This window comes from Carassius carassius, chromosome 5, assembly GCF_963082965.1.
Source record: "Carassius carassius chromosome 5, fCarCar2.1, whole genome shotgun sequence".
NCBI classification, from domain to species: domain Eukaryota; kingdom Metazoa; phylum Chordata; class Actinopteri; order Cypriniformes; family Cyprinidae; genus Carassius; species Carassius carassius.
In genome coordinates, this window is record NC_081759.1 from 14,665,948 (window position 1) to 14,684,822 (window position 18,875).

General features: G+C 37.0%; 2 protein-coding genes across 12 annotated transcripts in view; one reads left to right on the forward strand and one right to left on the reverse strand.

Annotated features, from left to right (window-relative positions):
- LOC132140826 (protein AATF-like) overlaps window positions 1-13,308 on the forward strand; it is a 33,584-nt gene extending 20,276 nt beyond the window's left edge. Inside the window, exons 8-13 of one of the 3 annotated variants that reach the window (XM_059549829.1) lie at window positions 670-753; window positions 870-937; window positions 1,018-1,098; window positions 3,779-3,850; window positions 12,389-12,474; window positions 12,841-13,308. In XM_059549829.1, the coding sequence (XP_059405812.1) occupies window positions 670-753; window positions 870-937; window positions 1,018-1,098; window positions 3,779-3,850; window positions 12,389-12,440 (357 nt within the window). In that variant the 3' untranslated portion in view covers window positions 12,441-12,474; window positions 12,841-13,308. Of the gene's footprint in view, window positions 1-669; window positions 754-869; window positions 938-1,017; window positions 1,099-3,778; window positions 3,851-4,440; window positions 4,642-12,388; window positions 12,646-12,840 lie in introns of those variants that run through there. The other 2 variants (XM_059549828.1, XM_059549830.1) reach the window with 2 other exon arrangements.
- Window positions 13,309-14,191: 883 nt separating this feature from the next.
- Window positions 14,192-18,875, reverse strand: part of LOC132140827 (acetyl-CoA carboxylase-like) — a 74,665-nt gene continuing 69,981 nt past the window's right edge. For all 9 annotated transcript variants that reach the window (XM_059549840.1, XM_059549839.1, XM_059549838.1 and 6 more), the window contains 2 exons: window positions 17,345-17,481; window positions 14,192-14,624 (listed from right to left, as the gene is read on the reverse strand). In XM_059549840.1, the coding sequence (XP_059405823.1) occupies window positions 14,498-14,624; window positions 17,345-17,481 (264 nt within the window). In that variant the 3' untranslated portion in view covers window positions 14,192-14,497. The remainder of the gene's footprint in view (window positions 14,625-17,344; window positions 17,482-18,875) is intronic.

The window sequence follows — 18,875 nt, forward strand, 5'->3', positions numbered from 1 at the left end:
TTCTTCCAACAATCCAACAACAGTTTGGTGAAGAACAATGCATTTTCCAGCACGATGGAGCACCGTGCCATAAGGCAAAAGTGATAACTAAGTGGCTCTGGGACCAGAATGTTGAAATTTTGGGTCCATGGCCTGGAAACTCCCCAGATCTTAATCCCATTGAAAACTTGTGGTCAATCCTCAAGAGGTGGGTGGACAAACAAAAACCCACTAATTCTGACAAACTCCAAGAAGTGTTTATGAAAGAATGGGTTGCTATCAGTCAGGATTTGGCCCAGAAGTTGATTGAGAGTCGAATTGCAGAGGTCCTGAAAAAGAAGGGCCAACACTGCAAATACTGACTCTTTGCATAAATGTCATGTAATTGTTGATAAAAGCCTTTGAAACGTATGAAGTGCTTGTAATTATATTTCAGTACATCACAGAAACAACTGAAACAAACATCTAAAAGCAGTTTTGCAGCAAACTTTTTGAAAACTAATATTTATGTAATTCTCAAAACTTTTGGCCACGACTGTTTATGTATATGTGTATATATTTGTGTGTATATGTGTATGTATATATATGTATATGTATATGTATTGATTTAATTGTAGTTTTTAAAACTACATTTAAAATAACATTCCCCATCATGCTAGAAGACTTGTTGAGCTCTCTCTGTTGTTTCAGGCAGCTGAACTGGCACTGAAATCTAACATACACCTTAAAGATCTGGACGAGGAGATTTTTGATGATGATGATTTTTACCACCAGGTAAGAAAACAAGCAGGATGAGTTGTTATTGTGTGGTTACTTTGTAAACAACGCTGATGCAGTTGAGTAGTTAAAAAGAAAGTAGTAGAGTTATGTCTCTTTCTCGTTTTTCACAGCTACTTCGAGAGCTTATTGAGCGCAAAACAAGTGCGACAGACCCCAATGATCAAGTGGCCATGGGAAAGTGAGTATGTGTATGTGCGTGTGTATACATGTTTAATGTGTCATTCACATTTGATCATCGTAACTCAATCTCTCTCACAGGCAGTGGCTTGCCATCCAGAAACTACGTAGTAAAATCAAGAAGAAGGTGGACACCAAAGCCAGCAAAGGCAGGAAAGTCAGGTAAGGTGGTATTCTTCTAAAAAGAATCAAGATGTGTTCAGCATATAAAGGTGAATCTCACAAAACCTGACGAGTCATATTTCGCCCCAAAATTTTAAAGAAAAACATTATTTCATTTATTTTTTTGTCATTAATTTGTCAGAAAGGTTGATTCTCATTAATGAAAAACAGGCTTTTCCTTTAAACAAAATATCTTTATATTATATTATAATATTATTTACAGCAATTGTATTGTTTTTAATGCTACAGCACAAGTATTGCAGTTCTTTCATGCAAGGATATTATAGTTAACTAAAACTACACTGAACAAAATTGTAAACGCAACATAGAACTCAAAGATCTAATACTTTTTCTATGTACACAAAAGGTCTATTTCTCTCAAATATTGTTCACAATCTGGTCACACTAGATACTGACTGGTTTTCGGACCCCAATACAATAAAACTGCACATTTCAGAGTGGCCTTTTATTGTGGCCAGTCTAAGGCACACCTCTGCAATAATCATGCTGTCTGATCACCATCTTGATTTGCCACAACTGTAGGGCTGGGTACCGAACTTCGATGCCTTTATGGTATCGAACGAAAAACTTCGATACTATGAGTATCGAAAAAATTATTTATCTTTCCGTGCCAGATTTCGGTTCCAAAAGCCAAGCAGCATTTTTATTTTATTTTTTTTTTTTGCCAAGCGGCTGTGTCTGTGTGAGCTTGGTAGCATACGTGCATGTAAGGACCTAAATTCGCGGTGATTGGCTGTCCACCACCACGTGACGTGCGGGGAGGATTTCTGAAGATACTCGCAGTCACACAACACAAGTGTAGTTGTTTTTTCTCAAAACGTTTCCGTTTTACAATGCCAAAGAGGTTTAAAGTGTGGCTACACTTTATAAAAGTGGATGCCGAGTCAGCAAAGTGCAACATATGCGATAAGAGTATTGCAACCAAAGCCAGTGTTACGGTTTAACTGGTTACCGTGACCAACTTCCTGGTTTAGGTCTCCGCTGCAGATGTGCAGGAACGACGGCAGCAGATTCGCAGATTCTGAAAGCACAAACTGACGTGATATTAAGTGTCTAATAAACGCAGATATGCTCATTGCACGACTCTGATACTCTTGTAAAGATTACAAGTTATTAGTATGATCGCCCGTTGCGCGGCTGATGTAAGTCGGATAAACAAAAAAATAAAAATAAAGTACGTCTGTGTTGGTGCGGGTTTCGAACGCGCTAAAAGACTGCGCGCCGCAAGACGACAGTCACGAACCACCGAGCTACCGAACTACACCAAATCAGCTCCAGATCTCTAGATTCAAGACAGGACTCTCGGCGTCACATCGTGCAGCTGCTGAATCCAGGAAATGTGACCGTGTTAACTTGTGACCTGTGTTTACCTATTATGAAAATAAACCAGAACGATGACTACATTTTATGGTTCATGATGTTAAAGAACATTTCATACTACTGTGATGCTACTCCATGCTACTGTGGGTTAATTATAAACTAAAGAAAATGTACCATGTTTTTACTATGGTAAATATGAGTTAACGATAGCATTTATAATTAACCCACAGTAGCCACAAATGTACAGTTGTCTGAGAAGTCATGAAATGTTCTTTAACCCACAAATACAGTTTGATTTTGCACTAAAGTTTTTTTTCTTCTTTACATTCCTTTGCATTTTATTTGGTTCAATATAAGCCTGTACACAATATCATTTGTTTATTTATTTATTTATAATATGTTCATGTTGTGGCAAAAAGGTTTCTCTTTTTTTTGTTAATTTTGGCCAAGTTAGGATTGATACCAATCTTGAGTGTCTGCTGGCGCACCCCTATCCAAAAAGCACAACCAGTTGTATTAATAATGTTATCCTGAGTGTGAAGTGTTACCAGAATTTGTTTTAATTAAGGTGAAAAATAAAAGTTTTGTGTTTAATGTATTTGTGTTGATGTTGAAATGGATTTTAAAACATATTTTATCGAAAAAAGTATCGTTAGGAACCGGTATCGAAACTGAGGTATCAAAATTGGCACCGGATCGAAAGATTTCGAACAATACCCAGCCCTACACAACTGTGAGGTGGATGGATTATCTCGGCAAAGATGTGCTCTCTAACACAGATTTAGACAGATTTGTGAACAATATTTGATAGAAATAGGCCTTTTGTGTACATAGAACCCTTAGACCTTTGAATTCAGCTCATGAAAAATGAGGGTAAAAACAAAAGGGTTGCGATTTATAATTTTGTTCAGTGTAAATACATAAAAACGTGTTCGTCCCAAGTACTTTTTACTACTAGTTTTTAATTCACTAAAAAAGTCAAAATAAAAATTAATTAAAACATACATATTTAGAAGTATATTTAAAAGCCAAAAAAAAAGGAACCTAAAATCTTTTTTTTATTTTTATGTCAACCAAACAAATCAATAAATCATCTGCTATTATATAGCAGCAAAACATTTTATGCCTAGATTGAATGTTATTACTGGAATGAGATGGGTTGTTTCCTTTGAATAAGCAGCAGAAATCATCTCTTATCAAACATCTTCTTTAATTGTGTATTTGTCATGTAAATTAGTTCAGATTCAGTCAGGCTGTGTGTGCTCACAATGAAATGTCACAATTCAATTTTCAAATCTGTTTGTGTTTACACTTGTCATTCTTTCAAACATCTTGCCAGGTTTCATGTTCACAGTAAGCTGATGAATTTCATGGCTCCAATAGACAACAGCAGCATGAGTGATGATGCCCGGTGAGTGATATTTTATATTCTCCTCATGTCTGATTTTCTCTATCTGCTGAACTATCAGTCGGACATCTGATCATACACATAAGATGTATAGTTATCTAAAGGCATAGTTCACACAAAAATGAGAATGTCACATTTCCACATTCTAACACTGTGGAACACAAAGATGTTTAGCAGAAAATCACAGCTGCTGTTTTCCATACAACAAAAGCAGATGTTGACACAAAAATAACCCCAAAACGAAGCACCCAAAACACAATGTGTAATTGTGTGCTATATTCTAAGTATTCAGAAGCTATACTTTAGTTGTGAGATGAATAGACTGAACCTGTTATATTATGTTATAACAGCTAGAATATTTTTCTAAATGTTCCATTTTGTGTTCTATAGAAGAAAAAAAAAAGTTTGGAACAACAATGGTTAATAAATAACAACTTTCACTTTTTGGGTGTCTAATTGTCAAAGCATCTTCAGTATGTATATGATTTGAGTGGGTATTTTATGCCGTTGAGGACACCAACAGGAAGTTGTAGTTGTGTGCGCGTGCATCTGTTTAATTAATGGTTCAGTTGTGTGTTTCTCTGTCCTGTCAGCCAGCAGTAATCCTCCTCAAACAGAGAACAGGCTAATCAAACACACTGTGGAGATATGCACACAAACACTCACACATGTCAAAGATTTCACTTTTAATCCCCCTTCTCCTTTTTTTTTCTTTTGTTTTGTTTTCCATTGGTTCCACAAAGAGAGTTGTGCATATCAGGCGTTTAGTAGCTGCAATTTTTTTATTGACACATGAGTGATCAAAACATACAGGTCCTTCTAAAAAAATTAGCATATTGTGATAAAGTTCATTATTTTCCATAATGTAATGATAAAAATTTAACTTTCATATATTTTAGATTCATTGCACACCAACTGAAATATTTCAGGTCTTTTATTGTTTTAATACTGATGATTTTGGCATACAGCTCATGAAAACCCAAAATTCCTATCTCAAAAAATTAGCATATTTCATCCGACCAATAAAAGAAAAGTGTTTTTAATACAAAAAAAGTCAACCTTCAAATAATTATGTTCAGTTATGCACTCAATACTTGGTCCAGAATCCTTTTGCAGAAATGACTGCTTCAATGCGGCGTGGCAGGGAGGCAATCAGCCTGTGGCACTGCTGAGGTGTTATGGAGGCCCAGGATGCTTCGATAGAGGCCTTAAGCTCATCCAGAGTGTTGGGTCTTGCGTCTCTCAACTTTCTCTTCACAATATCCCACAGATTCTCTATGGGGTTCAGGTCAGGAGAGTTGGCAGGCCAATTGAGCACAGTAATACCATGGTCAGTAAACCATTTACCAGTGGTTTTGGCACTGTGAGCAGGTGCCAGGTGCTGAAGTGCTGAAAAACGAAATCTTCTTCTCCATAAAGCTTTTCAGCAGATGGAAGCATGAAGTGCTCCAAAATCTCCTGATAGCTAGCTGGATTGACCCTGCCCTTGATAAAACACAGTGGACCAACACCAGCAGCTGACATGGCACCCCAGACCATCACTGACTGTGGGTGCTTGACACTGGACTTCAGGCATTTTGGCATTTCCTTCTCCCCAGTCTTCCTCCAGACTCTGGCACCTTGATTTCCGAATGACATGCAAAATTTGCTTTCATCCGAAAAAAGTACTTTGGACCACTGAGCAACAGTCCAGTGCCGCTGTTTCTGGTTCAAATGTGGCTTGACCTGGGGAGTGTGGCACCTGTAGCCCATTTCCTGCACACGCCTGTGCACGGTGGCTCTGGATGTTTCTACTCCAGACTCAGTCCACTGCTTTCGCAGGTCCCCCAAGGTCTGGAATCGGTCCTTCTCCACAATCTTCCTCAGGGCCCGGTCACCTCTTCTCGTTGTGCAGCGTTTTTTGCCACACTTTTTCCTTCCCACAGACTTCCCACTGAGGTGCCTTGATACAGCACTCTGGGAACAGCCTGTTCGTTCAGAAATTTTTTTCTGTGTCTTACCCTCTTGCTTGAGGGTGTCAATGATGGCCTTCTGGTTTTGAGTAATGAACCAGGCTGGGAGTTTTTAAAAGCCTCAGGAATCTTTTGCAGGTGTTTAGAGTTAATAAGTTGATTCAGATGATTAGGTTAATAGCTCGTTTAGAGAACCTTTTCATGAAATGCTAATTTGTTGAGATAGGAATTTGGGGTTTTCATGAGCTGTATGCCAAAATCATCAGTATTAAAACCATAAAAGACCTGAAATATTTCAGTTGGTGTGCAATGAATCTAAAATATATGAAAGTTTAATTTTTATCATTACATTATGGAAAATAATGAACTTTATCACAATATGCTAATTTTTTGAGAAGGACCTGTAATTTGTTCATATTAAACAACATACATACACTTCTGCTCAAAAGTTTTTCTTGTTTATTTTTTTAAATTTTTTTAAAGAAAATGATACTTTTATTCTCTGGGCCAAATTATATCGATCAAAATTGAAAGTACTGTAAAGACATTTGTTATAAAATTCTTACAAATTAAACACTTTTTTTTTAAAACTGTTTATTTATCAAAGAATCCTTAAAAATGTATCATGGTTTCCATAAAAATATTAAGCAGCACAACTGGCAACACTGATAATTCAAGAATCTTCCTAAAGGTTTAAGGAATATGTGTGTGTGTGTGTGTGTGTGTGTGTGTGTGTGTGTGTGTGTGTGTGTGTGCGTGTGTGTGCGTATGTATGTATGTGTGTGTTACAAAAAAAAGAACTTTTTCATGTTATTCAAATTGTTTTAGATGCACCTGTACTGTATCCAGTGTAAACAAGATAGCAGCAGTGATTGTTTTCTTTTGACGCAATGCGACACTCACATTCAGCTTAATCAAGTGTCAGGCTGTTAAAGGGGTCATATGATGTGATTTCAAGTTTTCTTTTCTCTTTGGGGTGTTACAAGCTTTTCGTGAATAGATAAGATTCCTGAAGTTGCAAAGACTAAAGTCTCAAACCCAAATAGATATTACATTTACATTACGTTTAGTCATTTAGCAGATGTTTTTATCCAAAGTGACTTACAAATGAGGACATTGGAAGCAATTAAAAACAACAAAAGAGCAATGATATGTAAGTGCTATAACAAGTCTCAGTTAGCTTAAACACCGTACAAGTAGCAAGGGCTTTTAAATAATATAATAAATAAAAAGAAAACCGATAGAATAGAAAAGGAATAGAGCAAGCTATTGTTAGAGGTCTTTTTTATAATTGTGTAATAAAAAGAAAATCGAATACAAAAAAGATTAGAAAGGTAGTTGTAATTTTTTTAATAATTTTTTTATAATTTATTATTATTTTTATATTAGAATATAATTAGGATAGTGAGTGCTAAAGTTAGAGAGTCAAATAAAGATGGAAGAGATGTGTTTTAAGATGTTTGATGATGCCTAAAGGACTCTTGGATTGAGTTGGGCAGGTCATTCCACCAGGAGGAAACATTTCATTTAAAAGTGTGTAAAAGTGACATTGTGCTTTTTTGGGATGGCACAATCAAGCAACATTCACTAGCAGACCGCAAGCTTCTAGAGGGCACATAAATCTGAAGTAATGAATTTGGGTAAAGGGGTGCAGAGCCCTCATTTAAACACACCCCAATGTCAACATTGCTTTGTGGGAAGATTTGCATAACACCACCCAAATGTTTACGCAAAAAAAGAAGCCATAACTTTTATTCTTGCTGTAGCATTGTTACTGCCGCTGTAACTATGTCTTGGAGACGCTGTGTTTTATTGTGAAAGCGAAACTACTTTGTTTGGCCTACCAAAAGAGGACACATCTAGAAATCAGTGGTTAATTTGTATATACAACACTGTTTTACAACAATTAAAACAAAATATTCAGATGTGTGCAGCTCATTTTATGGAGGACTGTTTCCTGGGAGAGTAACCTACAATGCCGGCTGTTCTGACTCATAGCCTGCAAGTATGTTTTCATTTATAAATTCTTATGATTTTGCCACTGATGATTCAAACACGAGTTTTGAGCAGTGTAGAGTAGTGCTTGTTGTTTGTCATTTCTCAGATCACGAATGCACACATGGTACAAAGACCTCTTATATGCCAAAAGATCAAGGCAAATTCGATTTCTCATGTCATGACCCCTTTAAAACAACCATGTACTGTAGTCAAAACTTTTATTTATTTTATTTCAGGCACTGGTCAATTTTGAGATTTTGGGCTATTTTGCTTTCATAAATTGTCCTCTTTCACACTAGTTGTATATAAGTGCCTCCAGGGCATCTTTAGGGCCAAGGCAAAGTGCGATTGTGAAGCATACTACCAGTCCCTAGGCATTATCATGGCTCTGTACAAGGGTAAGGTGATAGGGTAACTATAGACCCATTACACTATTGTCAGTTTCAAGAAAGGTGTTTTCTCATGTTGTTAGCAAGGATTCAACCCCTTCTAGTGTCTCGATTTCACCCTCAACAATCAGGTTTTACCCCGGCCAAATCTACAACAGATGCCGTCCTTGCTCTTAGGCTCTTATCAGAAATAAATTGTGAGTTCAGTCGTCCACTCATAGTAGCCTGTGTCGATCTTAAGGCAGCGTTTGACTTTGTGGATCTTCAAGTACTGTAGAGCATACTGCGGGGCAGATATTCCAAATATCCTGCTAGGTCTCATTAACGACCTTCATTCAGGTACTACTGCCAGTGTGAGGTTTAACCGCTCGCTCTCCGAAAGTGCTTACAACTACCTCTGGAGTAAGGCAGGGGTGTGTTCTGGCCCAAGCACTTTTCTGCAGAGCCGGATTGAATCCTGGAGTGTAGCATCACCGAATGGTGCCAGAACATGATTTTACTGACCTAGACTATGCAGATGATGCCACGTTGCTAGACAAATCTGCATAAAAATTGGTAAAATCTCTTGAGCATCTCTAAGGAGGCTTTACACCTGGGCCTACATGTATCATGGGGGGAAAAAACGAATGGCAGAGCCTGGGCAGTGGATCCAATATCAGGAATATTACTGTCAAGGTGGAAAATGTCACACAGTTCACGTATCTGGGGAGTGTACAAAGCTCTGAAGGTGCATGGCCATTATCGCACGCAAATTAGTCAGGATGCTTCAGGAATGAGGTCTTTTCAGAACCTTTGGCGTCAACAGAGGACTCAGCTTAGCACAAAATTCGGTTCTACTCCTCCTACGTGTTGCCAATCTTTCTGTATAGTTCAGAGACCTGGACTCTTCAATTGCAAGATGCCAAAAGGCTACAGTAATTTCATCTGCACTGCCAGCGTCAACAGTCACAGACACAACTGCTTGTCGGCGCACGTCTTCGTTCGGAAATTTGTCCCGACTTGCAAGTCATACTCCTGCTTATGATGTCCTAGCCTGTGCCGTTGCCCGATGCTCTGAGAGATACGCTCCCACCAGCTGGAGCAGACCACCTGGTTGCCCTTGGCGAACATAAGTTCAAAAGATTTTGGTATGGCACACTTCGCATGATGAGATCGGCGCTATGAGCCACTGCTGCTCAGGTGACCAGATGGATGGAAACTAGTGGGAAAACAACCAAAATACATATTTAATTGTTCGTTTCATTACACTGTATTAGGTTCTGTTGACTTGAGTTACATTACATGTATTTAACATCCATTAGATTTTTAAAGAGGTTTTTTTTTAATATATCATTAACCTAATATATATTTTACGTTTCATTTTTAAAAACATGGTGAAGATTTTTTTTTTTTTTTTTAATCTGGACTGTCTTAAACTTTTTGGGTTATGTTACACAGAATTACTATGATATTCATCAGAGAGCTGTCAGTATTAACTTTGTATAAATAATAGCTTCAGATTCTAAATAGCTTCTTTTGTGTTCCTTGGAAGACAATCAGACAGGTTTGGAATGATATGAGAGAGTAAATGATTTCATTTTGTAAACTTCCTTTTATAAAACCTGAAAATCCTATCTGTAAGACAAAATAAAGCCTTAAAAGCACGAGTACTTGAGTACACTGATCTTCCCTCTGTAGTCTTCCTGTTGTTTTGTTTTCCTTACACTCCCAGTCGTTATTCTTGAGGATGTTTTAAGGGTTCTAACATATGCTGCACTGGGTTTGGAGAGGTGTAGAGGAAAGAAATGCAGGATTAGAGAGGAGAGGATGGATTGATGAAGAGGTGGAGGTGATAAATAGACTTGGTGATCATGGTCACAGTGCTGTGCTACTTGAGCACGTAGCGGACAAAAACATGAAGCACTCAACAAGGTGACCGCAATGAATTGTGCTGAAATATAATGCATGTACACTTATCTTTAAGCAGACCAGGAGACAACATAAAGCATCTTGTGTCAAACTATTTGCCTTGTAGTGTGTGTGAGTTCCTCAGTAGGTCATTTCAGGGTAGCATCTACACTAGAGTGACTGATGTTAGGTTTGTGATGACTTGAGGTTGTCTGTGTATGGGAAAGATGGAGATTGCAATCTCTACATTGCAATACATTGCAATGTATATCAATGTGTATACGTGTGTGTGTGTAAATTTATATATATATAATTAAATATAATATATATAATATTTATTACACACACACCTATCTGTCTGTCTGTCTGTCTGATAAAATGATTTCTGGAGGATCATGTGACACTGAAGACTGAAGTAATTGCTGCTGTTAATTCAGCTTTGCCATACCAGGGATAAATTATATTTTTAAATATACTGAAAATTACAAAAAGTGAATTTTACTATTACTGTTTGATTAAATATTTAATATTACTATTACTAAATATTTAATATTACTATTACTGTATTTTTTATCAAATAAATGCAGCTTGTGTGAGCTTAAAACAAATAAATAATCGTACTGCCCCAAAGAGTGTGTGTGGAGCATTCAATTCACAATATTCATAAATTATTTAAAAATGTGGAACATTTGTTCCAGTCCAATGATAAAGCACAGCAAAAAGGGTACATAGTAGTATATCATGATAGTGGTCTGATTTTAATCATAAACAAAATAATAGCACTGGAACTGTAATCAGACTCATAGATGACACAAACTAAAGCCTGACCTTTGTCAGCCACACACACACATCGTAACACACATGCCTGCTGGACTGGTCTTATTTACACAACAATCGGTGAACTACAGTAATAATGATGTATGCCGATGGCATCAGAGAGTGACCGGTGACCTTTGTTGATGAGGAATTGCAGGCGACCTTTTCTTTGTGCAGCCAGATACACTCTTACACACAAACACACACTCCCTCAGTCTGCTTACACAGCCACTCTGCCATATCTCAACTCTGGCTCCATAGCCCCGACACGCACCACTGGCCCCATGAATGTTAATGCCGACGTTGCAGGATGGGGTTCTCTCTCTCTCTCTCTCTCTCTCTTTTGCACAAGGGCAAGCAAGCAGACATGCAGAATACCAATTCTCCTGGGTCTTAAGAGAGAATCACAATGCATTTGCCCCTAATGGGGTGATGGTAGGATTTTGGGTAAACCTCATCAGTAGAGATGGTTCTCAACTTTCCTCTTTGATCCTGAGCATCTCTCCTTACCCCTCTGCTTCTTCATCTTCTGTTTGGATCAGAATGTATGCGTTGTGTGATGGCGCCAGTGTGCTGTAATCCTGAACACTGGTTGTGCATTTCTAACAGGGATTTTGGATTAAGGATGGTCCTGTTAGCCTGGCCCCAGCCCTGCTCCTCAGGGACATTAGCACCTCAGTCTCAGGACCGTGCATGTGTGCTTTTGTCCTCTGTGCATTAAATAGGGCCACAGTTTATCTATTGGGATTTATGGCCTTTAGTCACGGATTGTTTAAAGGGAGATTGTTGAGTTCCTCCTGTCACTTGATATAGATTCTATTCTCTTGTTTTATACCAGGTTTTTTTCTAATTTCACAATTTTGGTGCCATGGAATGCCTGATGAGAACAAGTTTACAGCTAAAAAAATAAATAAATTATAAGTAATAACCGTAGAATTAATGCAACACGTATAAGCTTAACATTTCAATTCTTAATTGGCTCTATTTAAGTATAATTATTGTATTTAAAAAAAAAATACATTCTTTTTTTTTCTAATACAGTAAAATAATTTCGTAATGTGAAATATTTTTACAATGCTCTATTTTAATGTATTTTAAAATAATTATTCTAACGTTAGCAAAGCTGAATTTTCAGTAACCATTACTCTCGTCATCAGTGTCACATGATCTTTCTGATATGCTGATTTAGTACTCAGGATATTTATTCTTACAACCAATGTTGAAAGCAGTTGGTTGCTCAATATTTTTGTGGAAACCGTGATGCTTTTTTTCAGGATTCCTTGATTAATAAAAAGTTCAAAATGAAGAATAGTATACTGTGATACTAGGTGTATGGTATTTACATATGAACATGTCTGAGATGTAATTATCATAATACCCCATCCAAATATTTTACTTTTTTAAATTACATTATTTGGCCATTGATAATTTCTGTTGCTTTCAGCAGAACAGTAAAACTAATGTATGTGTTTAACCTATTGTGTTTTGATTATTTTCAGGTCTGAACTGTTTCGTTCCCTGTTTGCGAATGGTCCAGTGATGGCACGCTGACTGAAACATCGGCCTAACATGCGTAAACTTCAGTGTATGTGATGCATTGTTCTCACTCACTTCTGCAGTTGAAATCCTTCAGGGAACCCAGACTTAAACCTAGGTTTTTGAGATTACCTGTAAATGAAACTGAACTTTTGATTTGTAAAAATGAGACATTTAAGTGCCCATTTGTATTAAAGTACCATTTTGTCAACAAAGAAAATGTTTTCATTGATGCTTTAATTTTACACTTAGTACATGATCACACGTATTAAAACTAATATGCACCTTTATTTTACCCTTTCCGGAAGCATTCTGTAATGTAATCTGTTTACAAGCTTTTACTATCGTGGCTTCCGTAATTTTAATTGGGTATTGAATTGTCGTGATTAAATTTGGTCTATGTTGTTGTTTGTAGGTAATATAAGAATAGACTGTGAAACCCATACCGAGGGGACTGAATGAGAGAATGATTGATAAATCAATGGAAGTGTGTTCCTGGATCCTTCTGTCTGCCATTTGATGTCTCTCGGGACTGAAGAATAGCATGAAGACAAGCACTGATTATTTGTTGGTAGAAACAGTCACCAGGATTTCATCTCGGGCAGCTCTCATTTGCACACTTTTAATGTGTATTATTCCCATCCTCTCTGATCCTTAGAATTTAAGGGGCTGTTTTTGTTACTGTAAACTGGATTTATGAAATCTATACATAAATATTTCAGAGAGGAGGAGAGTCTCACATAAACTTACCACTGGGGTACCTCAGGGTTCGGTGCTTGGCCCTTTGTATAGCATATTATAAAAAGTCCTGTATTCTATGATATGACCTGGTACATTTATTCAAGAAACCGCCACAAAAAGTAAAAATAATTTAACGTCAGAATTTGAGTTTATTCAGTTATTTTTTTTAGGCAAACACAGTAAACAGGAAATCCTCCATTTTGTCAATGGAGACAGCTTTTGATCTCTTCAGTAACATGTTTCGCAACACTTATAGACACATGAGACATTCCACCAACTGTTAGGATGACAGCATGTCACAATGTTCACCTTTCATTGAATCAAATAGTAGTGCTAGCATTAGAGTGGCAGTCTTGTTTTCTTCAGTAGTGGAGACAACCATCAGAATGCCAATGGGACATTGAGGATCTTAAAAAACATCATGAATGCCAGTGCATAATACTCCATTCAGTTTGCTTAAGAATCCTCTGCCACCTCAAGTGATTTCATATAATATGTCTGCACTGGACTCTTGTCATTCCAGAATATATATGTTGTAATAATCATGTTCTAGCTACACACTTACTTTACAGTGTACCATGTTGAACTACAGTGTGCAGCACTTAGACATGTTTAAGTTATCAATGTCTTCTCAGCATTTTATCATCATCTATGCTAAAAAAGAAATGTCATATAAGTCAATACCAGTGGATAAACATTAAAAAAAAACTAAAGAACCTTTTTTTTGGTTAAGCCACAAGGGAATGAATCAAGCGCAGTCACAATCTGGTCTGGTCATACGGCTCAATCAATCATCCTGCATGTGAATAATAATACCACGTCTACAGAGCGAGTGATGCAACGAAATACAGGTACATCACTACCGAATGCAGGAGTGATCTAGATGTGACATGGCTTAGCTCTCAGTGTGGACTTGTGTTATCACCTGACTGTTGTAGGTGAGAGTTTAAAGTTGATTTTTAAGTTGCAAAGTTCTCTCAAACATTAATCTTCTGCCTTTTTTTTTTTTTTTTTTTTTTAAAGAGTAACATCATCTAACAGCAGCTTTGGGAAGCTTGTTTCTACAATTGTTCTTTGTTCCATCTAAGTCTCAAAGTGCACTTGACTACATTGCAAAACTATAAAAACAACACTGGAACATTTTTAGTGTTCCTAAAGGTCCGCATTTATGTGCATTCATAGGTACTGACACTGAGTATCTCTGTTATAGCATACTTTTAGAATCATAGCCAACAATGTTGTCACATAACATCACAGCACTGCCATGTTGGCTCCTCAAGTTCCAGTTTCCAGTAACATCATGCCTCTGAGATGATTGTGTAAACAGGGCTCTATGATGATGTAGGGGCGTCCATGGTAGACAGGATTCGGACCACCTCTGCACGCTGCGTGGGGGAAATGTGCTGGGTCATGTGAACAATGGAGTCCATGGCCACTTCAGGGTTAGCTTGAACCAGGCTAAGAAATGAAAACAAACAAACAGTTTATTAAAAACACAAAATATACATTTATGAATAAATAGGGGTGAAAAAATGCTTTGATCTGGTGTTGAAAATTCAAAGCAGTTATTTAATAATCAGTAGAAATTACAATTTCTTATACAAAATTATTTTTGCATTGATTAAAAATACATCAGATCTCACAGATCCTTAATATTTTATTAACTCTTTAAATGCAAAGCCGACAGAAAAAAAAAAACCTAACAAACAGCTTTGAGCCTAGATGAAGTTCAGTCAAGTCATACATACATACAAACAAGGCTTAATGCACAGTCGCATCACTAATCAGAATAGAGTATTTCAGGCAGCTGTGTAATAATTTGCGATAATGGAAGCTGACTGTACATTATCCCTTAGATTAGTGGAAATGATTAAAAAGAGTGGGAACTCTAAAATAACAAAGCTTATAAAACCAGACCTTTGAGTACTTTTGTGGTCAATGGAGGGACTTCTTGTCAAAAAGGTTGAGCACCTTACGGTTTATAACATACACACACACACACACACACACTCTCTCTCTCTCTCTCTCTCTCTAGTGCTGTCAATGGTAAAAAAAAAAAAAAAAAATTGTTGGATTTTTTTTTCTGTATTTCATTAATAATCACTTATTAATATAACATTTTAATTGTCATAATTGAGTAACACAGTCTACAAAATGTAGAAAAAACTAAGGTGGTATATTTTGAATATTTATTTAGTGCCATCTTTTTACTAAGCAGACTATTATTTATGAATTGATACCAATACTGCTACTGTTGTCTATTAAATTTAAAATTTTGCAAGCAGAGCAGTGATTGATGTACATCAAGGAACACATTAAAAATCAATGACAGACTGTAGCAGATTTCACTTTAAAAGCAGTGCTCTCTCTTTAAAAGCTAATGCACAAGACGTGCCTTTGACACGCATAAAATTTTCTCTCATTTAAGATTTTGAATATGAGGTGACTCGCCAAAAATGTCATTTTGACATCATTTTGTGTTTTTGGCTTACTATGCATGCATATCGGATGGTTGTTTGGTAGCATGTTTATACAGTCTACTGTAAAGGCCTGTTCACACCAAAGATGATAACGATAAAGATATAGTTCTAAAAATCGTTCTCAATATTAACCCTCTGGAGTCTAAGGGTATTTTTGGGGCCTGGAGAAGTTTTGTCATGCCTTGACATTTGTGCTTTTTTCAGTTTCTTATAAATATGGGGTGGTGTTGGCGCAGTGGATAAGACACATGCCTTTGGTGTGAGAGACCCGGGTTCGAATCCACTGTGAGACACCAGTGTGTCCCTGAGCAAGACACTTAACCCCTAGTTGCTCCAGAGGCGTGCAACCTCTGACATATATAGCAATTGTAAGTCGCTTTGGATAAAAGCGTCAGCTAAATGAATAAATGTAAATGTAAATGTAAATATCTAAATGGGTAAAGACTAATCTCACTGTAATCAGCACAAACTGGGCTGTAATAATATGTGAAATGCATGTATGTACATGATTGTGTTTTTGAGAAAAAAAATATTATGCGTGGTTAGTGAAAAACTAAAAATGTTAAAACATAAAAAAAAACCACAAAGAACAATGGTTCCCGGGATTTTTGAGAACTGGAGCTTGTAGCCTAGAATTTTTCTTTCTAAATGATGTGAAAATCATCTTGTTTACTCACTCACAGAAAACAATATATTGATTTAAATTTTCTAAGACACTTTTTGTTGGTAAAGTCATATGCGAGTAGGCGTCAACTACCATGAATATCATTGTGATTTACACCTGAGAAGACAAAGGGCCGCATAATGAGCTGCATAATGAGCCATTCAGTCACTGTGTCACTGTGAGTGAGGAGTTACAAGAGAGAATGTGAGAACAAAATAAATCTATATAATTTTATGTTTGTAGTTTATTAAGAATATATTTAATTATCCCACAACATTATTTAATATCCACTTGGGGGAGCAGTTAAACAGTTTATTAGAAACAATCAAAGCTGACTTTCAAACAAATTGTTTGGCATGCTTACTTCAGTCACACAATCCTTCAGAAATACTTTTAACAATCTTATTTTAGGCTGCAGACAGCGCACCTTGTTTGTTATCTTTATTTTATAAGTGCACAAAGTTTTGTTGTTATTATGTCTGTATCCAAAAAAAGTAGACCCTTTACAGATTCGATTGATGTATTGCTCTTATCTGTACGATTAAAACTGAAAGTGTAATTTAAGTTCTTTTCGGGGTTATCAGGAGAAAATGACTCAAAACGCGTATCCGCGTTAATCGACTAGATAGGGTTAAAGAATAGCAGATTCCACACACACAACTAAAACGATAAAGGCAGAGAGATACAATATCGTTGGAACCACATTCAGAACAATTTTCTTCCAGCTGATGAACGATAAATACATTGACAGCCAATCAGAATCCATTCTGCTATAAGAGCTCGAGAATTTAAAGTGGTAGACACACGTGCGCTAAGAATAAACAGACAATATCGTTCGCTGGTGTGGATGCTAGTATCGTTATGTTTACTAGTTATCATTCTTGGTGTGAACGGGGCTTAACGCTAGCCAAAGAAAATGGATGCTGCGTTAATTGTGTTACTAAAACATGTTAAACTGAAAAAAGCTAATCCCACAATTAAAATGTTAATTTGCAAGTGCATATATGTTTCCAAGGCTGGTGTCTGGATGTTACCTGCGGATCTGTTTGAGGATGTGATCCCTACGGATATATTTGATATTCTCATCAATGAGAGATCTGGCACCCTCTTCTTCTGCCAGCTGCCTCTCCAACCAATCCACAACATCCTCATTGCTGTCCCACAGATAAGCCTGGGAGAGACAAACAAATAGAATAATACATAAAGTGTTTAATACATGGAGCTTGTTTGAAACAATTCTGACAATGTTTCTATTTGAAAACCAAATCACAACCCTAATCAACGGCTCTTCATTTAGGCTTAGACCGATAACATCAGGCTGATCTGAAACAAAGCTGGACTTGTGCTTGTGAAGATTTGTCCAGGCATTAATGGGCTTCTGCGCTTCTAAAAAACGCAAGCACTTGTAGTCGGCAAGAACATTTAATGCCCCATATTAATCATTTTTAATCCGTTTGCTTTTAATTAAGAAACAGCGTGTTGCTCTGCTATCTGCACATGGCAGGGTGGAGATTAATTGTAGCTTAAGATAGCTCACTCTGATTAGAGTAATGTATTAGTGGTCCAGACACCGTCTTCTACAGATACTTTAACCTGCCCTGGGGGCTTGGCTTTGCTCCAGGACCTGGTGTGGCTAGCTCGGGAACGTTCATTCACTGTGATCACTTCTAAATATCATATATTTTCTGGTACACACATCACTTCAGGAAAAGGAAGGCCTGCTACGGCTTTCACAGGTTCTCCATACTCCGTTCAGTTTTTCAAAACTCTTCATACAGTTCTCCTAACCAACTTTCAGCTTGGCACAGGCACAACTGTACATTTTACATGTAAAATGCACTAAAACTACGAAAAAACGTTTAAAGAAATTTGAAAAGTGACTTAAAGGGATAGTTCACCCAAAAATGAAAATTCTGACATTAATTACTCACCCTCATGTCTCTCTAAACCCTTAAGTCCTTCATTCATCCTCAGAACACAAATTAAGATATTTTAATTTAACCATCTGCACCACGTGGAAACGCGTGGTATTAGTGCTTTGATTTGAACGGAAACAACGTATCCGTGTGGTGCAGCTGAAACAGAACAGCATACGCTGCTTGAGTTCAGTGAATACTCTCCAAAATAGCGCTAGGGTGATGCTGAGGAGACAAATTGTTGAATAAAGTCATTATTTTTGTTAACTTTGCATGCAAAAAGTATTCTAATAGCTTCGTAAAATTACGGTTGAATCCCCGATGTCACATGGATTCTATGTCACATTATTTTACCGGTCTCCTTGCTATGTTTCTGGACGTTGATCATGTTAATTACATTACTGTCTATAGGAGGGTCAGAGAGCTCTCAGAATGCATCAAAAATAAGTTAAATTGTGTTCCGAAGATAAACAGAGGACTTACGGGTTTAGAACGACATGAGGGTGAGTAATTAATGACAGAATACATTTTTTTGGGTGAACTATCCCTTTATGTTTTGAGAAATCTGTATTAGCAATTGACTGCCAACGGTCAAATTTTAAGACAACATCCAATTCAAACCCAAAATGGTGCATTAAATATGGACACA